The sequence below is a fragment of the Argopecten irradians genome, chromosome 4 (genome assembly GCF_041381155.1).
Source record: "Argopecten irradians isolate NY chromosome 4, Ai_NY, whole genome shotgun sequence".
Taxonomy (NCBI): domain Eukaryota; kingdom Metazoa; phylum Mollusca; class Bivalvia; order Pectinida; family Pectinidae; genus Argopecten; species Argopecten irradians.
Window position 1 is genome coordinate 9,467,532 of NC_091137.1, and position 18,735 is coordinate 9,486,266.

At 38.4% G+C, this 18,735-nt stretch overlaps 2 protein-coding genes across 2 annotated transcripts in view; both read right to left on the reverse strand.

The window, feature by feature from the left end:
• Nucleotides 1-13,754, reverse strand: part of LOC138322089 (ATP-dependent RNA helicase A protein-like) — a 63,300-nt gene extending 49,546 nt beyond the window's left edge. The window contains exons 1-2 of the mRNA XM_069266145.1: nucleotides 13,637-13,754; nucleotides 11,798-11,908 (exon numbers count right to left, since the gene is read on the reverse strand). Coding sequence (XP_069122246.1) covers nucleotides 11,798-11,908 — 111 coding nt within the window. The 5' untranslated portion in view covers nucleotides 13,637-13,754. The remainder of the gene's footprint in view (nucleotides 1-11,797; nucleotides 11,909-13,636) is intronic.
• LOC138320541 (uncharacterized) lies at nucleotides 1,681-3,093 on the reverse strand. Its single transcript, XM_069263572.1, has one exon. The coding sequence runs from the start codon at nucleotides 3,080-3,082 to the stop codon at nucleotides 2,309-2,311; it is 774 nt and encodes a 257-aa protein (XP_069119673.1). The 5' UTR covers nucleotides 3,083-3,093; the 3' UTR covers nucleotides 1,681-2,308.
• Nucleotides 13,755-18,735: the final 4,981 nt, after the last annotated feature.

The following is an 18,735-nucleotide window of genomic DNA, read 5'->3' on the forward strand; positions in this document are numbered from 1 at the left end:
CTGCAACGATACACCAGTACTCCGATACGATACGTATCACGATACATGCCTCTCGATACGATTATTTTCGATACGATACGTTTGTTTTCTGTCATCTTGCATTTCCAACAGTTCTTTTTTATATATCTGGATTTTAAAATATACAGCTAATGCATAATAAGCCATATGTAAAAGAGACTAATTAAAAACGTGAGTATTTTTTATGTTTGATGACAACAAAAACATCAATAACTCAAATTACAAAAAAAAAGTTAAGAAAAAAAAAGAAAAAAAAGGTAAAGTTAAGAAAAAAAAAAGAAAAAAAAAGGTAAGTACCTGTAGCCAATTAAACAAACAAACAAAAACAAAACTATAGTTCATACATTTGTATAGCTTGACATATTTTTAAAACAATAATGAAGTTATTTAAATTGATTGAACATGGTTCAAATTGTATATAATTATCATTATATTATGGACTTATTCTCATGAAAACTAGGCCAAAAGTATTAATAAAATTAAGTTTAAGAACAATAATATTATATATTTGTTTATACTTGTACAATTTATTGTGATTACTATCATTTATAGTATATGATTAATAAAAATTAATGTAAATCCGGATTTGTAATACCTATCTGCTTCCTTTATTACAATTACCAAATGCCAATATGGCGGCCATTACGATTGCAAACTTTATGACTATCTTCAGACAGTATAGTCCAATTAAGGTGGTAGTCTCACATCCCCCAAAATTTTCCTGTAGTTCAATATTTTTCATATTTGATTTATGAAGTAAATATGTTGTTATGCATCTTCTGTCAAAGTTTCTGTAACGTGATCGGGGTCTATCTTTCGATAGACTTCACCAAGTGAGATATCTGGTCTTGGTAACAGACCACTGGTCAGTATTACTGGTCTACTCCTGGTACACGGAGTATAGATTTCTTCAGCCTTTGGTCACAAGGCCCTCAAGGTTTTTGTAATTATTTTTGTACCACTCAGTAATATAACAAAAGCCAGATAAACAGTTAATTAATAATTTATTAACGATATATGAAATAAATGATGTCAGACCAACGATGAGTTCATAAACACCCTCTCTCAATCCAAGATTATTAACACTGAATGAGTAACAATATACTCTCTATAACATCTAATATCCACTATTCTTTGGGTATTTAGTCTAACAAAGGTATTAACAAATTATATAATTTACATCTGTAATATTGCGTATGACGCTTAACGTATTCACACTACTAAAATTTCCTCGTAACGAATGTCAACAAAGATGTGTAAAAGTGACCTACATTCGTAGTGACGTAGTAAAACGGGAAAATCCCTATTATTATAATCAGAATAAATCTCTATAAATATATGGCCTTATGGATGATGTTCCCTAGAAGAAATAGAGAATGAGTCACGCCCGAACCTGGTCAACGGTTCTTAATAATAGAAAATACCTACTGCTCACTTCAGCTGCTGGGTCGTGACTGGCGTTATCCTAACTATGTCCCGAAATTCGCGGGACATGTCCCGAAAGATTCACGTGCCGGGACTGTAATCTGATTGGCTACTAAAGATGTAATGACGACATCCGGTAGTGACATGCACAGAAGTCACTACCGGCAAAAAGCATGTTGTCAACAATAAGTACTGATTCTGGTTGATGAAAACGACTAACAACAGCAATATATATATGACGACTCACAAAGGTTACATATGCAACGATGGTTCACAAACGATGTACTGGACTGAGGTATAACACAATTTCTTATTGACAACAAATATATACAATGTGTCGACTCATAATTCGCACTCGTACCACTCGTCTGTCACACTCCAAGCTTACTGAAACACCGTAACTCATTCTCGATTCTCGCACAGTATTACATACAGAAAACATCGTGTAATGTGAATAACACATGTGTGGTATATCGTGAACCACCTAACGTTACAATACCCCCAACGCTCTAAAATGTCCGCCCCGGACATCGCATAAACAGTTAAATATGAATATAATTAAGTAATATGTACAAACTTGAGTGCTTTTGGCAAAAGTTTTGCATGCCTATAGATATTAGGAATACACTATAATAAACTTTATAATCGACCGATGTATAGATTGCATACAACCAAAGTGTTATAATATACATGTACAATTCATTCTTTTGATTATCCTTAAAGCACCTGTACTAAATCTATTTACATTATAACGCCAGGATTAGTATTGAAGGTAAATAATTACTACCATATATTCACTCACTCACTTCCAATTCTCCTCTCATTCTCTACATCTGTTCTCTAAGCCTATATTCGCACTACCTGCTCACTCTGAACTCTCCGTCTGTGTCATGCACTCCCTTGTCCTCTTGCACTCTGGATCTCTGGTCCAAAAATCTGTCAGCTTATACACAGTTCCATCTGGCAATATGGCTTCCTCGATCCTCTTCACGCCAAGATATCCCACAGGTATGAAATATCTCTTGAGAGCACCTCTGCGACGAGCGGTCACCCGGGTAGATCTCAATAGCTGCGCGGTCTGGCCTTGTAGGATGGAGCTTGGCGCCCCCATAAAAAAAAAACGCGGATCCTCCGCTAAAATATCCATCCCGTCTGTCCTTGGCCCATCCGTCTGACTCTCTGACATCGTTGACACGCTAGTCTGCTCCTTCTGATGTGATTCCTCGGAACGCCTCGCCGCCGCTTGGTTCCCAACTTTATTCTTCTCCGGGGAAGTAATGGTTGACGATTTGAGTTCTATACAACTTGAAGATAAAGAGTTTGTTTTGGTTTCAGTTGACACCGGAAGATCAGGGGTAAAATTTCCTTCTCCCTTTGCTGCCTCTACTGTCTGAATGTTGAAGGGAATGGCCTTGTCCGTAGAAATGTTCTCCATATCGGCCTCACCGGCTGCTTTCCATCCCATGGCCTCTGCCACGACCTGGTGCAGTTCACCTTCCTCATCCAGGCTGATACGGGGAGATCCATCCCACTCTGATAGGCAATCAAGCGGGGAAACCGATGACTCTCTCAGTAATCTTTCTTGTGGTGGAGTTCCCTGAGTCTGTACTAATGGAGGGAATACTACCTTGGAGGACATCTTAGGTCGTTGTGTTAGATTCCTGCGATGAGTTCTCTCGTGGTCCTCATGCGATGACGCCTAGCCTGAGTCGTAGTGTAGTCACACAGATTGCACTTGATCCGAGGGCCATGGTCATTACGCTTGTGGTGATTGAGTCTATCCGTGGTGAAAAAGCGCCTCCCACACTCCTCACACTGATGTCTGGGGGGCTCTGGTTGCCGGACACATTGATATTTATGGGCTCCGTACCGATAGATGCCTGCCATACTGCTTCTGTAGTCTTCTGTAACATATCAACAAACAATATTCTTCTTATATATCTGTATAGAAGGTATCTTCATTTTATAATCTTATCACTAATAAAATTCTCTTCAGTGTGCTTATGTCCTCAAGGTTCTGTCTGACTCTGGTACAAACCATTTCTTAGCCTCCCCTTTATACGGCTTCAACTTGTTAACATTGACTACTCTAGTTTTGGCATGAGGTCCTCGTTTCACACAATAAACCACATCTGACAGCTGTTTAGTTATGGTGTATGGTCCCTCCCATGGTTTTCCTAACTTTCTACTACCCCCATAGGATTTGTTCTCGTACATCCAAACTCTATCGCCTATCCTAAATTCTGGGTCCGAGGTTTTTAGGTCGTAATACTTTTTCTGTCTGTCACTGGTCAAACGCATCCTATCCCGGGCATGGTCATGAATTTTCCTCATGCGTTCTATCAATTCCTCCACATATTCAGTATTGGCAGTGTTGGTCTCTTTTCCATTCCTTGGTGGCCTTCCATATAGTAAATCCACGGGTAACTCTACCTCTCGCCCTAACATCATCATAGCCGGACTCTCCCCCGTGCTCTCTTGTACTGACGATCGATATGCGTACATGACTAGGGGTAGGTATTCCTCCCAATCCTTTTGATTCTTGCTAATTACCTTGCTTAACATATCCTCAATAGTTCTGTTCAACCTCTCGACTAATCCGTCGCCCTGAGGATGGTAAGGCGTTGTACGAGTCTTTTTCATTCCCAGTTTTTGACATAATTCCTGAAACAAGTTGGATTCAAATTGTCTACCTTGATCAGAGTGTATCTGACGTGGTATTCCATAACGAGAGATGAATTCTTTAACTAAAACATCTGCCACCGTGGTTGCCTCCTGGTTGGGTATAGGGTATGCTTCTGCCCATCGGGTGAAGTAATCTGTTATCACCAATACATATCGATTTCCCCTTGGAGATTCTGGGAAATTGACCATAATGTCTAACGCGACTCTTTCCATCGGGACTCCCACTCGATATTGTTTCATCTTCCCCCTAGTGCTTCTCCGTGGTTGTTTTCGTGCCTGGCACTCCTTGCATCGGTCTATCCATCTGTGTACCATACGTGTTAAACCCGCCCAGTAAAATCTCTCTCTAAGGCGAGCGATAGTCTTAGTTAGGCCAAGATGTCCGGCTCCAACCCCATTATGAAGGCTTTCCATGATTTCACTTGTCCAGCTTTTTGGTACTAAAACTTGCCATTCCTCCTCATCTGTCTCCTCCTTTATCCACACCCTGTATAGTATTCCCTCTCTGAACTCTATGCGCTTCCACTGGGCCCAATAACATTTGACCTCCTTTGACATAGGAGCTACATCTTTCCACTCGGGCCGTTTCCCACGCCGTTTCCATTCCCACATGTGTTTCAGGTTTGGGTCCCCCTTTTGACCTTCCATCCACTCTTCAGCTGTGTGACCTTGAAACCAGTCGGTGGGTTGTTCTAGTCTTATTTTTCTAATTTTCTCCTCTCTACTATCTAATGGTTCTTCCGTTTCCTCCAACATCTCATTGGCCTGATCTGGTAATTTCTTGCAAAATTTACAGCTGCCACAGATACGTCTAGATAAACCATCAGCGTTAGCATGTACTCTCCCTGGTCTATGTTGTACTTGGTAATTGTAGGTGTCCAAGACCTCCAGCCATCGTGCTAACTGACCTTCAGGGTTTTTGAACCTTCTAATCCAGTTAAGTGCTCCATGGTCAGTTCGTACTAAGAACTCTGCCCCATATAGGTAGTGATGGAAGTGTTTGACAGCCTCGACCACTGCTAATAGTTCTCTCCTGGTCACACAATACTGCCTTTCTGTTTTGGATAAGGTCCTACTGAAATAGCAAATAGGATGCTCTCCGTCCTCCTGCTGTTGTGATAACACTCCACCAATACCAAACCCACTTGCATCAGTATCTAATATGTATGGTTTCTCGGCATTTGGATACACTAAAACAGGGAGGTAACTAGCGCCCTTTTTAACTGTGTATAGGCCTGCTGACATTCTTCTGTCCATATGAACTTCATCTCCTTTTCTGTAAGCCTGTGTAATGGTTTTGCTATTGTGGCAAATCCCCTGATGAACTTTCTATAGTAGCTGACGGTTCCCAGAAAACTTCTCACCTCTCTAACACATTTAGGTTGTGGCCAAGTATCTACCATTTTTGTTTTGGCTGGGTCTGGTGAGATGCCTTTCTCCTGCACCAGATGTCCTAGAAATTTAACTTGTGGTTGTAACAGTTTACATTTCTTCGGAGAAATTTTTAAGCCAGCTGCTTTAATCTTTTCTAGTATTACGTCAAGTCTCTCCAAATGTTGTTCAAATGAGTTTGCAAATATGATGATGTCATCGACATATATCAAACAGGTGTGCCATTGCTCGTCTCGCAGTATACTTCCATCAGACGTTCAAAGGTAGCTGCCGCGTTACATAGTCCAAACGGCATAGATTGGAACTCATATAGTCCACTAGTAGTGACAAAAGCAGTCTTCTCTCTATCCTGGGGATCAACTTCAACTTGCCAATACCCACTCTGTAGATCTAGCACCGAGAACCAACTGGATCCTCTAAGTGTGTCCAGTGAGTCGTCTATGCGTGGTAATGGGTACGAATCTTTTATAGTAACCTCATTTAGTTTTCGATAATCCACGCAGAATCTCCAGGAGTTATCGGACTTCTTAACTAATACTATTCCACTGGCCCATGGTGATTTTGATGGTGTAATAACGCCTGTCTTCAACATCCTCTGTATCTCAGCCTCAGCATCCGCTCTTTTAGCTAGAGGTATTCTTCTGGGTGCCTGTTTTATAGGTGGCGCTTCACCGGTCTTTATCTTATGTTTTACAATTCCTGTCTTTCCTAGGTCATCTTTGTTCTTGGCAAACACTGTTTGATGTTTGTTTAACAGCCTCGTAACCTCCTTAATTTGGTCATCCTCTAGAGTTGTTTTACAGGCATCTAATACTTGCTCTAGGTGAGCAGGGAGGTCATTATTAAGGTTTTCTTGTTCCTCGCTTATCTGTTGTATATTCCGTATTTTCTCCTCAGGCCCTGTTATTTCTCCCAAATTAACACTCTCTACTTGTTCTGCCCTGATGGTTTCACAGCTGGCTGCAGTGACTTGCTTAGGTATGGTCTGGGGCTTATCAGTCATGTTCATCACCCGTACCGGAATAATGGTTTTTGTAGTGTCAAATACACATCTACCCACTAGGATCCCTTTGTCCTTTAAATATTTACTTCCATTTTCTATAACTGCATCTTTCTCTACTGGGTAATCCCCAACAATTTCTGCCGGAACTATGGCCTCAGTGGCTGCTGGCACCACCACCCTCTCTGCCATTCTGATTCGAAATACTGTTTTTGTTCTCTGACTTTCTAAATGACACGGTACTTCTCGGCCCTTGAAGGTGACAACCTCTTTACCAAGTTTTATCTCGCTATCCTGCCTCTTTAGGAAGTCATAACCCAATACTGCTGGTACCTCTATATCCGCCACGATCATCTGGCATGGCAGTAGATCTCCTTGGATCCTAAGTGGAAAAATGGCCATTCCCATGGGGGTCACTAGCTCTCCATCTGCCATCTTCAATTTTCCGCAGTCTTTTTCTAATGGGGGTTTTACTGCCTCTGGTAAATTTTTATACACCCTACTGTGCAGCACCGATATTGTTGCACCGGTATCGATCAGGCAATCTATATTTTTCTTATAAAGCTCGCCCCATACGAAAAGTCCATCCTGACTGGTTCCTTTTCCGGTTATCTCGAAAACATTGTTGGGTCCCATGACACTACACTCTTCATCGGCTGAGACATGACCCTCTGACTCAGCCATTACTGGTTTAAAGGAAGGCTTTCTGTCTGTCTTGCCTCCTCACCTGACCAACCTTGACTTTGATACCTTTGACCTTGACCTTGGAATCTTTGACCTTGTCGCTGACCTTGACCTTGCGACATATTTCTATGTCCATGGCTCCTATTCTTGCGACAGTCTCGCGCGTAGTGTCCCAGCTTCTGGCAATTATAACAGGTTATTCCTGCTCTACAATCCACTGCCCTATGTCCAGGCTTGTTGCATTTAAAACAATTCCTATCATTCTGGCCTTGAGTATATTTACTTTGCTTGTTTTCATTTTTTTTTTTATCCTCCGTGGCCTCCATTCTCCTCAGTAAATATTCTATCTGCTCTACATTTTCTTTTACTAATTGGGTCAAGTCAGGAGTGGTCTCCTCCTCCTCTACCATTGTACATTGTCTGAGATTGAGGCGCTCAGAACGCCCTTTATTTTGACCTGCTTTGAAAGCCTCATACTTCAATGCTAGGTTCAAAGCCTCATCTACATTTTCTCCACTACCTTGACACACTGCCCATTCCATCTCTCGGTCATTTAAGGCATCTCTGAAATATTTGTACCCCAGACTATCTCTGACCTCAGATGGTGCTGTAGGGTAACCTAATCTAACCAGTCGTTTTACATCCTGGGCCATAGCTACCAATGGTTCCTTGTTTTTCCGTACTCTGGCCTCGACCTGTGCTCGGTACATCTCGCATTGGTTTTTGGGTTCAAACTTAGCTGTAAGTACTGGTACAAGCCTGTCAAAATCAGCTAAGTGTTCCTCCTTAAGGTCCCCTAGTATGCTGCGAGCAGGTCCTGTCATACATGAAGCTAGTCTCAAGGCTTTAACCTCTGTTGACCACTGGTTTATAGTTGACACTAGGTTAAAGTGTGCTAGATATTCTGTCCAACTGGTTTTACCATCATAATTGTCTGGTTTTGAAAATGTTGACCTGGCCACTGTGGTATTATGGGTATCTTGACCTCTGCTTCTAATTGGGCTCATTGGTTTCTCTCCCCTGGGAGCTATACAAATATCCCTAATAGGTGCTCTAGGGTTACCATCCCATTCATCCATCTCTGACTCTGGATATGGGTACCTACTATTCCTCACTTGTCTGTCATAGGAGGGATTAGTCTGTATCTGACTAACAAACTCTGGTCTCGAGTTATATTCATAACCCTGGTTATCATTCTGATCTTCTTGTGAAGTGTAGATTGGTCTCTGACATGGTGAAGGGGGTTCCCTTACATCATTTTCTAAATGGTTTGACTGCTGACTTTCCTCTTGGTTTCTCAGGTCCCTGTGTCTTACCTGGTCATGTTGATTTTCTCTCTCAAGGCTCCTTTTCTTCTCGCTGATTGGGTCTGTTTTCCATATTGATGTCCCGATCATTCGAGATTAATAGTGTACTGGTATTATCTGATGTGTCTGGTCTATTGGTCAAAGTCTCCAACTTTTCTAGAACTAAGGACATAGCATTTGTCATACTATTATTTGTCTGGTCTACTGTCTTCCCCAGGTCCTTCATTTCCTTTCCTAATTCTTTAGTAAGGTTCTCAAATTTCCCTTCTAATGTCCTTAAATTCCCTTCTAAGTTTCTGACATTCTCCCTAAGAGTCTGAATTTCCTCCTCTTTTTCATGCTCCTCTTGATAAGGTCTATTTTCACTCTCAACTTGGGTTTCTGAGCTATGGTTGTCAAGTAGTCTCTCCTCTGACTCGTCCCTGTATCTTACAGGTTTTCTTATAACCCTTCTATCTTCTCTTATCTCAATAACTTCCCCCTCACTATTTCCCATTTCCTCTTCCTCTACATTTTCTACATTGTCTTTTGGTTTCTGGCCTAAACTATTCCTACTGTCCCTATTTCTCCTAAGGTCTGCCTCAGCCTTTTTCTTTCTTGAATTCCTAGTCATCTTACCTCAAATTTACCAAGTAAAATATATTTAAAACTGGCAAAATATTACTGAGTGGATTTACAAAACTATACCTGGTTCTCAATTGGTTCCCATGGTTTCTGAAAGGATCCCACCGCTGCCACCAAATGTAACGTGATCGGGTCTATCTTTCGATAGACTTCACCAAGTGAGATATCTGGTCTTGGTAACAGACCACTGGTCAGTATTACTGGTCTACTCCTGGTACACGGAGTATAGATTTATTCAGCCTTTGGTCACAAGGCCCTCAAGGTTTTTGTAATTATTTTTGTACCACTCAGTAATATAACAAAAGCCAGATAAACAGTTAATTAATAATTTATTAACGATATATGAAATAAATGATGTCAGACCAACGATGAGTTCATAAACACCCTCTCTCAATCCAAGATTATTAACACTGAATGAGTAACAATATACTATCTATAACATCTAATATCCACTATTCTTTGGGTATTTAGTCTAACAAAGGTATTAACAAATTATATAAGTTACATCTGTAATATTGCGTATGACGCTTAACGTATTCACACTACTGAAATTTCCTCGTAACGAATGTCAACAAAGATGTGTAAAAGTGACCTACATTCGTAGTGACGTAGTAAAACGGGAAAGTCCCTGTTATTATAATCAGAATAAATCTCTATAAATATATGGCCTTATGGATGATGTTCCCTAGAAGAAATAGAGAATGAGTCACGCCCGAACCTGGTCAACGGTTCTTAATAATAGAAAATACCTACTGCTCACTTCAGCTGCTGGGTCGTGACTGGCGTTATCCTAACTATGTCCCGAAAATCGCGGGACATGTCCCGAAAGATTCACGTGCCGGGACTGTAATCTGATTGGCTACTAAAGATGTAATGACGACATCCGGTAGTGACATGCGCAGAAGTCACTACCGGCAAAAAGCATGTTGTCAACAATAAGTATTGATTCTGGTTGATGAAAACGACTAACAACAGCAATATATGACGACTCACAAAGGTTACATATGCAACGATGGTTCACAAACGATGTACTGGACTGAGGTATAACACAATTTCTTATTGACAACAAATATATACAATGTGTCGACTCATAATTCGCACTCGTACCACTCGTCTGTCACACTCCAAGCTTACTGAAACACCGTAACTCATTCTCGATTCTCGCACAGTATTACATACAGAAAACATCGTGTAATGTGAATAACACATGTGTGGTATATCGTGAACCACCTAACGTTACATTTCAAAGAAATTGAACCATCCATTTTTTCTAAATAAATATTCAAATTTGCCATTTTTGAGTAGATTCTGCACATGAAACAACAGCATTAGTCTGTACTAAATTCGCCCCGTAAATGAAAATAATTAACAAAATGTTCTACGATATATATATTGTTTAATTGATGTGATATATATCAATCCTTTTTTTAAAAAAAATGCTTTACTTCTCGTCATAATTAATTTCTAGTGATCATTTTTGGAGGAAATTAGGTAAAAAAGACGCAAGTTAATTACCTAAAACATTCTCACCAAAATGAAAATAAATCAAAATTGTGAGGTTCAATTTTTATAGAAAAATAACAGACTAAAAAGTGACAAAGTTGCTTTTAATCAGTCAATTTTCAAGAAAATTGAACCACAAGTTGTCAAGACAGAGCATTTTTAGCACCAAAAACCTTCATTTTTCATTGAAAAAGACGGGATTCACAATAGAGTTATCTCCCCTATTATATATACTTTTTATACATTCACTGCAGAATTTTCTGTTACAATATAGCCTAGATGTCAATAGTTTTAGTTTTAAAATTATTAACAATGTTTAATCAATATATATTTACCATAAAATAGCAATTTAAGATTGATAGGATTATTTGTGTTGTTATTTTTAAAACTAATAAAATAATTTATTCATAAATTCAAACTTCAGAAAAGGGGGTATTAATCAAATCGCGGTCATTCAAATGCTTGAAGAGCTTGGGGCACTGTCATAACTCAAGCGTCTGTATGAAAAAATCATGATCTGTCTCCCTTACCATGAGACTACATTCTTAAACACTGAAAACATGAGTAAATCATTAACTATTGCGAAAAGTCTTTGCTTTTGATGTGATGCTTACCAGCTTTAGATATAACATTTATTGCAAAGCCGGTAGGTTGTTTCCAAGTCAGCCTCGGCAGGCCGATTTCAGCTGTAAATGTAACAGACACGTGAACAGTGAGGCCAACTCTCTACCGGGCTTGATAGGCACAGACTGCTAATCAAAACAGGTGGGGTGATGGTCATAGAGGGTAAACACTACTTTTAGGTCTGATCTAGTGTCTGATAATCTAGATATGGCTAAGATTTATTGCTTCAAGTGTGAGTCTAAACACTGCAGATACTGCATCGTATCGAACCGAAACGGCAAGGCTGTATCGTAAAGTCGTATCGACATACAAATATTGCGATTCAATGTGTATCGCGATGAATTGTTTCAGCCCTACTTAAAATAATGAGCAACCAACATCTTATATGTGAATAGATTGTTTCAAATCTTATAACGAGCTGACTGTTCACTTATTTTCACATATAAAGTATGTCTTCAATTAGCTTCCTTCTACTTTTTGATCTAACATACAATTAAGGAGCCTTTGTGACTGACTTGCATCCTATAATCCTTACCTCACATTTGAACCTTGGTTTGTGTTTAGCTCCTGTCTGGCTGAACTCATACTGTGGTGTCACCTTCCTCTTACCACACCAGGCATACAAGAACTGCTTCACGTCTCCCATCTATATGGAAGGAGAGAAAATGTTATTCAATATGGAGATCAATATAAGAATGTATTTCTGTTACTATTTTGAAACATCCTTATGAGACAGTTAACAATCAAGTAGATCAATCATGGTCATCATGATCCGCGGTGATCGGGAAGCTTGAAATTAAAGCGGGCGGTCCTACAGCACAGCCCCAAATATGTCACAGTTACGTGAGCAGCATTATATATGTTCTGGCCACGCTGGTTTAACGTGAAAAATACAGGTAAGTTGATAACTATAGACACAGAAATATCAGCGAAAATTGGAAGACAAGATTTGAAGGGGAATGAACCCATTTCCATTTTGGTGTATGGCATTAAAGAATTGGTTCAAAAACAAAGAAATTGTTGAATAAAATATTGTATTGAAAAAAACCAGGGAAGTTGATAACTATCGACACATAAATGTCATCGAAAATTCTAAGACATCATTGGAAAGGGAATAACCCCATCTCCATTTCGGTGTATGACATTTAATTAAGGATCGGTCAGAAAATAGGGAAGAAATTGTTCATTAAAAAAATCCATTGCACCGTAAATACAAAGCCAAACCACCAAAGTTATACCACCTTTGGCTGGAGCTTACTGAGTAGTATGTACATTGATGTCAAATTCAAGATATTGTTCGCACCCCAATGTTACTTTTTTTTTCAAATAAAACTCAGGACTTTTTACCATGGGGAAAAACAGGAATTTCCAGGAGATTTAGCGAGTGTGGGAGATTCTGTGGGGTGTTTAGAAATTCCGGGAGAACCCCGGAGAATCCAGGAGGGTTGACAGGTATGGGCTACTGGTAGCGTCCCAGTAGATTTTAAAACATAATTTTATAACCCTGTTTTAGCTAATTTTCAAGCAAACAACAAAAACACATGGCTGTTAAGAAAGCTGAACAGTCCATTCACTTAATATGAAATATGCTTAAGTATATTTTAAACAAAATTTATACAAAATTCATTTTCAGTGTTACAGTCTACTGGCAAGCGACCAGTTCTCGCTGAGTACCAAATCTCGCCATCGCATATGTAATAGTATGATCACAGACGAATTTCGAGACAATTTTTTGTGGAAATCAGCTTGAAAAGTCTTCTATCAGAAGAAGGCTTTATTGACTACATTTGCGTGGAAATCGTACAGATACAGATGCGATGGCGAGAACTGGTACTAACAAAATTAAACTTAAGTCCTAAACTGACTTCAGTCTAAAGTTTTCATATAAGTTACATAAGGAGAAAAACTTAAGTTTTGACTTAAGTCTGCTCTTTTGATTCGAGAAATCGGAGCCTGGTCGCCTACCAGTACCCCTGCTGCAGATGTATGGTACTTCCTGTGCAGGACAATGTAAACAACTTCTAGAGACGAGATATAATTATAAAGTTTTGGTCATTTCAAAAATAGTAGCATTTTACTAATGGTCGAATGAAGAAGTGTGAGGACTGAACGACTATACTAATAGGCCTACTTCATTAGATGTGCCACTGTAGTAGACGATCCGGTTTAAACAAAATTGACCGAATCGTCCTGTGACGCCATGCAGTGCATGGAGCGATTGAAACCGAAACCAAGTTACAGTGAGTGTGTATATTCAGTCTTACGCCTCAATCAAAACTACAGCTTCTCCGCCGATAAAAATAGCAGGAATGTGTCATTGAATGAAGTAAAGTAAATCAATGATTATAATGAATTGATGGATGTCGATACCTACCCTTCTGCTTCAGCTTCACAAAGTTGCAGGAAGCTGGTGGCGTCACCTGTATATAATCGAAGGGAGCTCACTCGTATTGACAATCGGAATCGTACTGAAACAGGGGCACTTGCAAGCTATTATCTAATCGGTGAGAAAGTACCGAGTGATTTTGTTTTCAAATTACTACAAACTTTTTTTTGTTTGTATTAAATCAAATATAGATCTAGATGAAAATTATGTTTTAAATCAGCACATGAAAGTCTTTGAATGACAAGATTGTTGAAAGTTAAAAAAAATCAATATTAAAACCAGAACCATACATGTATGTATTGTATATCATGTATTTGTAAAAGTTCGTTCCTGACTAAAACCAAGGACGTAGATTAAAACACACCGTTGAAAAAAAGGATCAGCTGTATATATCAACATATATTATCAATGGTTTACTCTACATACCGATTAATGTATTAATTCCAACCGAGTAGATATTAATGACGCTCTAAAGTCAGAGAACATCGATGGAAATTTTGCTCTAAGTTTAATGTTTTAATTAGAAAGAACTTTTGTGAAATTTGAATTATTTCCTATTGAACTTATCACAAGGATTTATAAATTATAGGTTATCATGACCCATATTTTAAAGATTTTTTTATTGTAATAACTTAAATACAATAGCACATTGACCCATATAATCGACACATTTGAAGAAAATGGTTAGACATATAATAAAGAATATTAGACATGGGATCGTATACTAGTGAATGTCCTTGGCTTGCGAAGTTGAGTTTATACATATGTATTTATTTTGACATAATTCATTATTGATAGGTCACTCAAAGTAGTGGTTTTAGAAGTCTAGATCAATAATCGGTAAAAACCATACTGGTATATATACACTGCCGTGTCTTGGTGTTTTTCTACGGGTACTCAGGTTTTCCACTAGCTTCTGAACCTGGTTCATCATGACTGTTAATGAGACATCACGACCCAAAGTGCTACACGTACGTTTCTTTAACCTAGTTTAACAAAGTTTTTTTTCTTGTGACGTAACATTGGCACTGTTTTGAATCTCACTTCTTCGCTATCCCAAAAACCGAAACAAAACTTAAAAGTTAATTAAACCAATAACATCGATGGCCTAAGATAAAGTTTACTGAAAGAGTTTAAGAAGTTTCAATAATTAAAAAGGAAATATTGGACCTAATATCTTCAACTAAAATACCTTTGTCTTAGATGTTTACAACAGGATTCAAACTACATCTCAGTGATCTAATAAATTTGAAAATAGCGAAGAAAAAAATGGTTAACAGATGTATCAATGTTATTTTGATTATCTAAAAATGCAAATAAGGAGGTATCGCCAATATAACTTAAGTGTATATATTTTGATTAACATTGTTTGTGATATCATTTTTCATTGGGTCAAGCAATGATCCTTGAGGCACATCTGTCATTCTTTACTTTAAATTGTGACCGATAACCTATAAAGCCAACGCTTTATTTTTCATTAGGAGTTATTTTTAACCTTATTATGAAATTTGAACAGCATTCGTTCTCGTATTGTAATTCTACCCGTGAAACATGGTCAAATGTTTAACTTGTGTCACAGAAAACAAGGCAAGTGCTGTAAACAGCAGCAAATTATGCCCTCATATTATAAACATTGTATCAAATGTCAACATTAAAAGTCAAAATGAGAATCTGTATGTCATGTTTACTGGGACCTGTTGCATCTATGTAAAAATATATAAAATATTATTTAAAAAAAAAAATACCAACTCATGATTTTCAATTATTTTCCAAATTCATGGAAAAATCATTCGGGGCCATTCTGCACAAGGTTATTGGAGTTGGATGAACATGTTATATGAAGAGTTTTAGAAACGAGTCCTTTACAGAGCCATTTGCTGTTCTAACACCAAATCAATGTAATGCTTACACTTCTGTTGACCATCACTAACTTGTAGTAATAATCCCGCTGACTTTTATCTAATTAATTTCCCACAAACGCATGTAACCCCTACTTATTTTGATAACATTATCATCCCTATGGAAATGTAACACGTGATGTGTGGAACCACGCCTTCCCACGTGCCCGCATCAGCCGACAAAAGTAATTAACAACGCCCTACCTAGGTCCGTCACGCCCCCTACTCAAAGTTAAGTTTGTGTCAACATGCACTGAATGAGACTTCATACAAAATATGATGTTCAACTAATTCCCTTAATAGTATCGCAAATATATCAAAGTTGTGTTTATAAAGTTATTTAACATTTAACTTACTAAAATACTTGGATTGTTAATTCAATATGTTTTGCTGTTCACCATAAATTACATCTATGGCAGTCATCCTTAATACTATTAGCCGGCGTTTACAGCAAACCTATTGATCCTGGATTATGGTGCCGGTGTAATTCATCTTCATGAGGCCACAAGGATCTGAGAATTAGTTACAATTTATATAATTATGAACCTACTAGAATGCCCATAGACCATTTTTAGACATTTTAGGGGTCTCGATCAAAAATCGGTATTAACAACGGAGAGGACGATTTTTGATCTATACCCCTAAAACGTCTAAAACTGGTCTATGGGTATTCTGGTGGGTCCATAACTATATAAACTGTAGCCTATTCTCAGATCTCTGTGCAAGAGGCCCAACAAGTTTAGGGTGGAAAGCATATCAGTTTCACAGGGACCTGGCACGAAAATTTTCAGCCAATAGTATACATATATATATTATAGTATAATATATATATATATATATATATATATATATGTATACTGTTAGTTTAAAAAAAAAGTCGTGCCAGGTCCCTGTGATCAGTTTGGTGCCAAAATCATCGATCATCTAAAATGTGTAATAAATGCAAGAATATTTAGCATTTATTATATTTACTTTCCAAGTTTTCCTCTTCAGCTCGCTCGACTCTAAATTTTAAACGTTTACTTTTCCATGTTTTCGTCTCAGGGGTGTCATTCTTGAATGCCCGCCTTTTAGTTTTGGCCAGCAAGCCTCGATAGTTGGTGGATATCAATTGCTCTTTGGTTCAAACCCGTCAAGACGAAGCTGTCAGTTATGTAGAAGTGTTACAGCCTCAATGTAGATATATATCATATTGTAAAGTCAGTCGAATGTACCCATAAGTATTAAACTCGTCTGACAATATATGTCAGTATTATACATTGACATATATTGTCAGACGAGTCTAATACATATGGAATTATCACGACAAAATTTGAAGATGGGTGTCTATTTCAAAATCAGTTTAAAGTGCTTTTGGTATATTAGTGCAATTACTAATGCAAAACGCATTCGAATTCCTTTTGCAAAATCAATTGAATTCCTCTATACATGTATATGCAATGTGTAGATTCAAAATCAGATGATTTCTATTGCAAAACACATTCGACTTCATATTTCAATGTCTAGTTGCTAGTTGAATTCTTTAAGCTGCTTTATCTTCGATTCCTTTTAACAAAGACTCCCATAAGAGGTGAACGAAACACAAGCAGTGCTTGTTCTTACACCGAGTCACGTGCCGCGTCAAAACATACATCTACGGTGAGCGTGGGGGTTTGACCGACACTTTCCAGTCTTTGTGAAATAATACCGCTCGCTCCCTTAGTGAACTGACGCAGTAGCTGTTACGCATCTTTCTATTTATATACCATCCTTGAAACTCCATGGCAGTGGCGTAGGAAGATGAAACGTAATGGGGGGGGGGGGGGGGGGAGGGGGGCAAAGGTCCTCAATATTTCGTAACACCCCCCCCCCCTCGCGCGCTCAGCACCGACAGGAGATACTTGTTATATTTTTTTCATATATCTTTACATATAATCCTTGTACACATCTATAGACAGTTGCGTCGCTAACAGGAAATTAATGAATACGCAAATAAGCGTGCGAGTTTGGGGGGTCCGGGGTATCCTCTGGATAAATATTACGATTTAGAATGACTGAGATGAGTTTTGCGATGTAATTTGATGATTTTGCGAGCGCCGAATGCGCGAGATTTTGGCGTTTGGGGGATCCGAGGGTGTCCCCTTGGAAAAAAAATTGTACAATATAAAATGGGAGAGATGAGTATTACGATGCATTTTGTTGAATTTGCGAGCACCGAAGGCGCGAAATTTTTGTGTTTGGGGGGTCCGGGAGTCTCTCCCCCATGAAAAAATTACGATTTAGAATGGTTGAAATGATTTTTACGACGTATTATGATGAATTTACTAGTACCGAATGCGTGATATTTGGTTGTTTGAGGGATCCTGGGTTCTCCCCGGGAAAAGCATTACGATTTAGAATGGCTGAGATGTGTTTTACGATGAATTTTGATGAATTTGCGAGCGCCGGAGGCGCGAGAATTTGTTGTTTGGGGGGTCCAGGGGTCTCCCCCCGGAAAAATATCACGATTTGGAATGACTGAGATGAGTTTTACAGTGTATTTTGATGATTTTGAAGCGTTCTTAACACGGTAATTTTTCGATTTAAAGTTACCTTCATTTAGAAATGATAATTGTGAGTTTCGTCATACCATTATGCAACCCAGCTCGATCTGAACATACCGGATTCACACCATCGGCACATTGTTGTGTAACTCAAAATACTAATGAATTGATTGTTTTGCTTAGACATATAAACAAATCAATCTTTTAAGAAGCATTTTTTAAATAGTTTAACCCATTGATGGACATTTTTAGTTTGTGGGTATTGAATTTTCATTATTAAAGGCCCATTACCTTTCCGGAGCAAAATATAAAGGTTTCTTAAAAAACCATTAATAACATCAGAAAATGCGTACCGATGACCTAAAATAAGGTTACGACACCAAACATATGCAAGATTTCCTGCGTAATATGTGAAAACAATGGAGAGTCAATTCGCTGTTTTGCCGTCTGGCGCAGTGATAGTCAACTACCGCCCGGTATTTAGGACGACGGCGGGAAACATAATACGACCCGCGTTATGAAAATAAACATTTTATTTATTTTAATCAAATCGTTCAGAAGGTGATGATAAATATAGTATTAACGGTAAGTTAATAATTCTTAAGACTCTACAAAATTATCGATCTTGTTTTACATTCCCATTTTAAAAATTTAAAGCCGTTTCGGA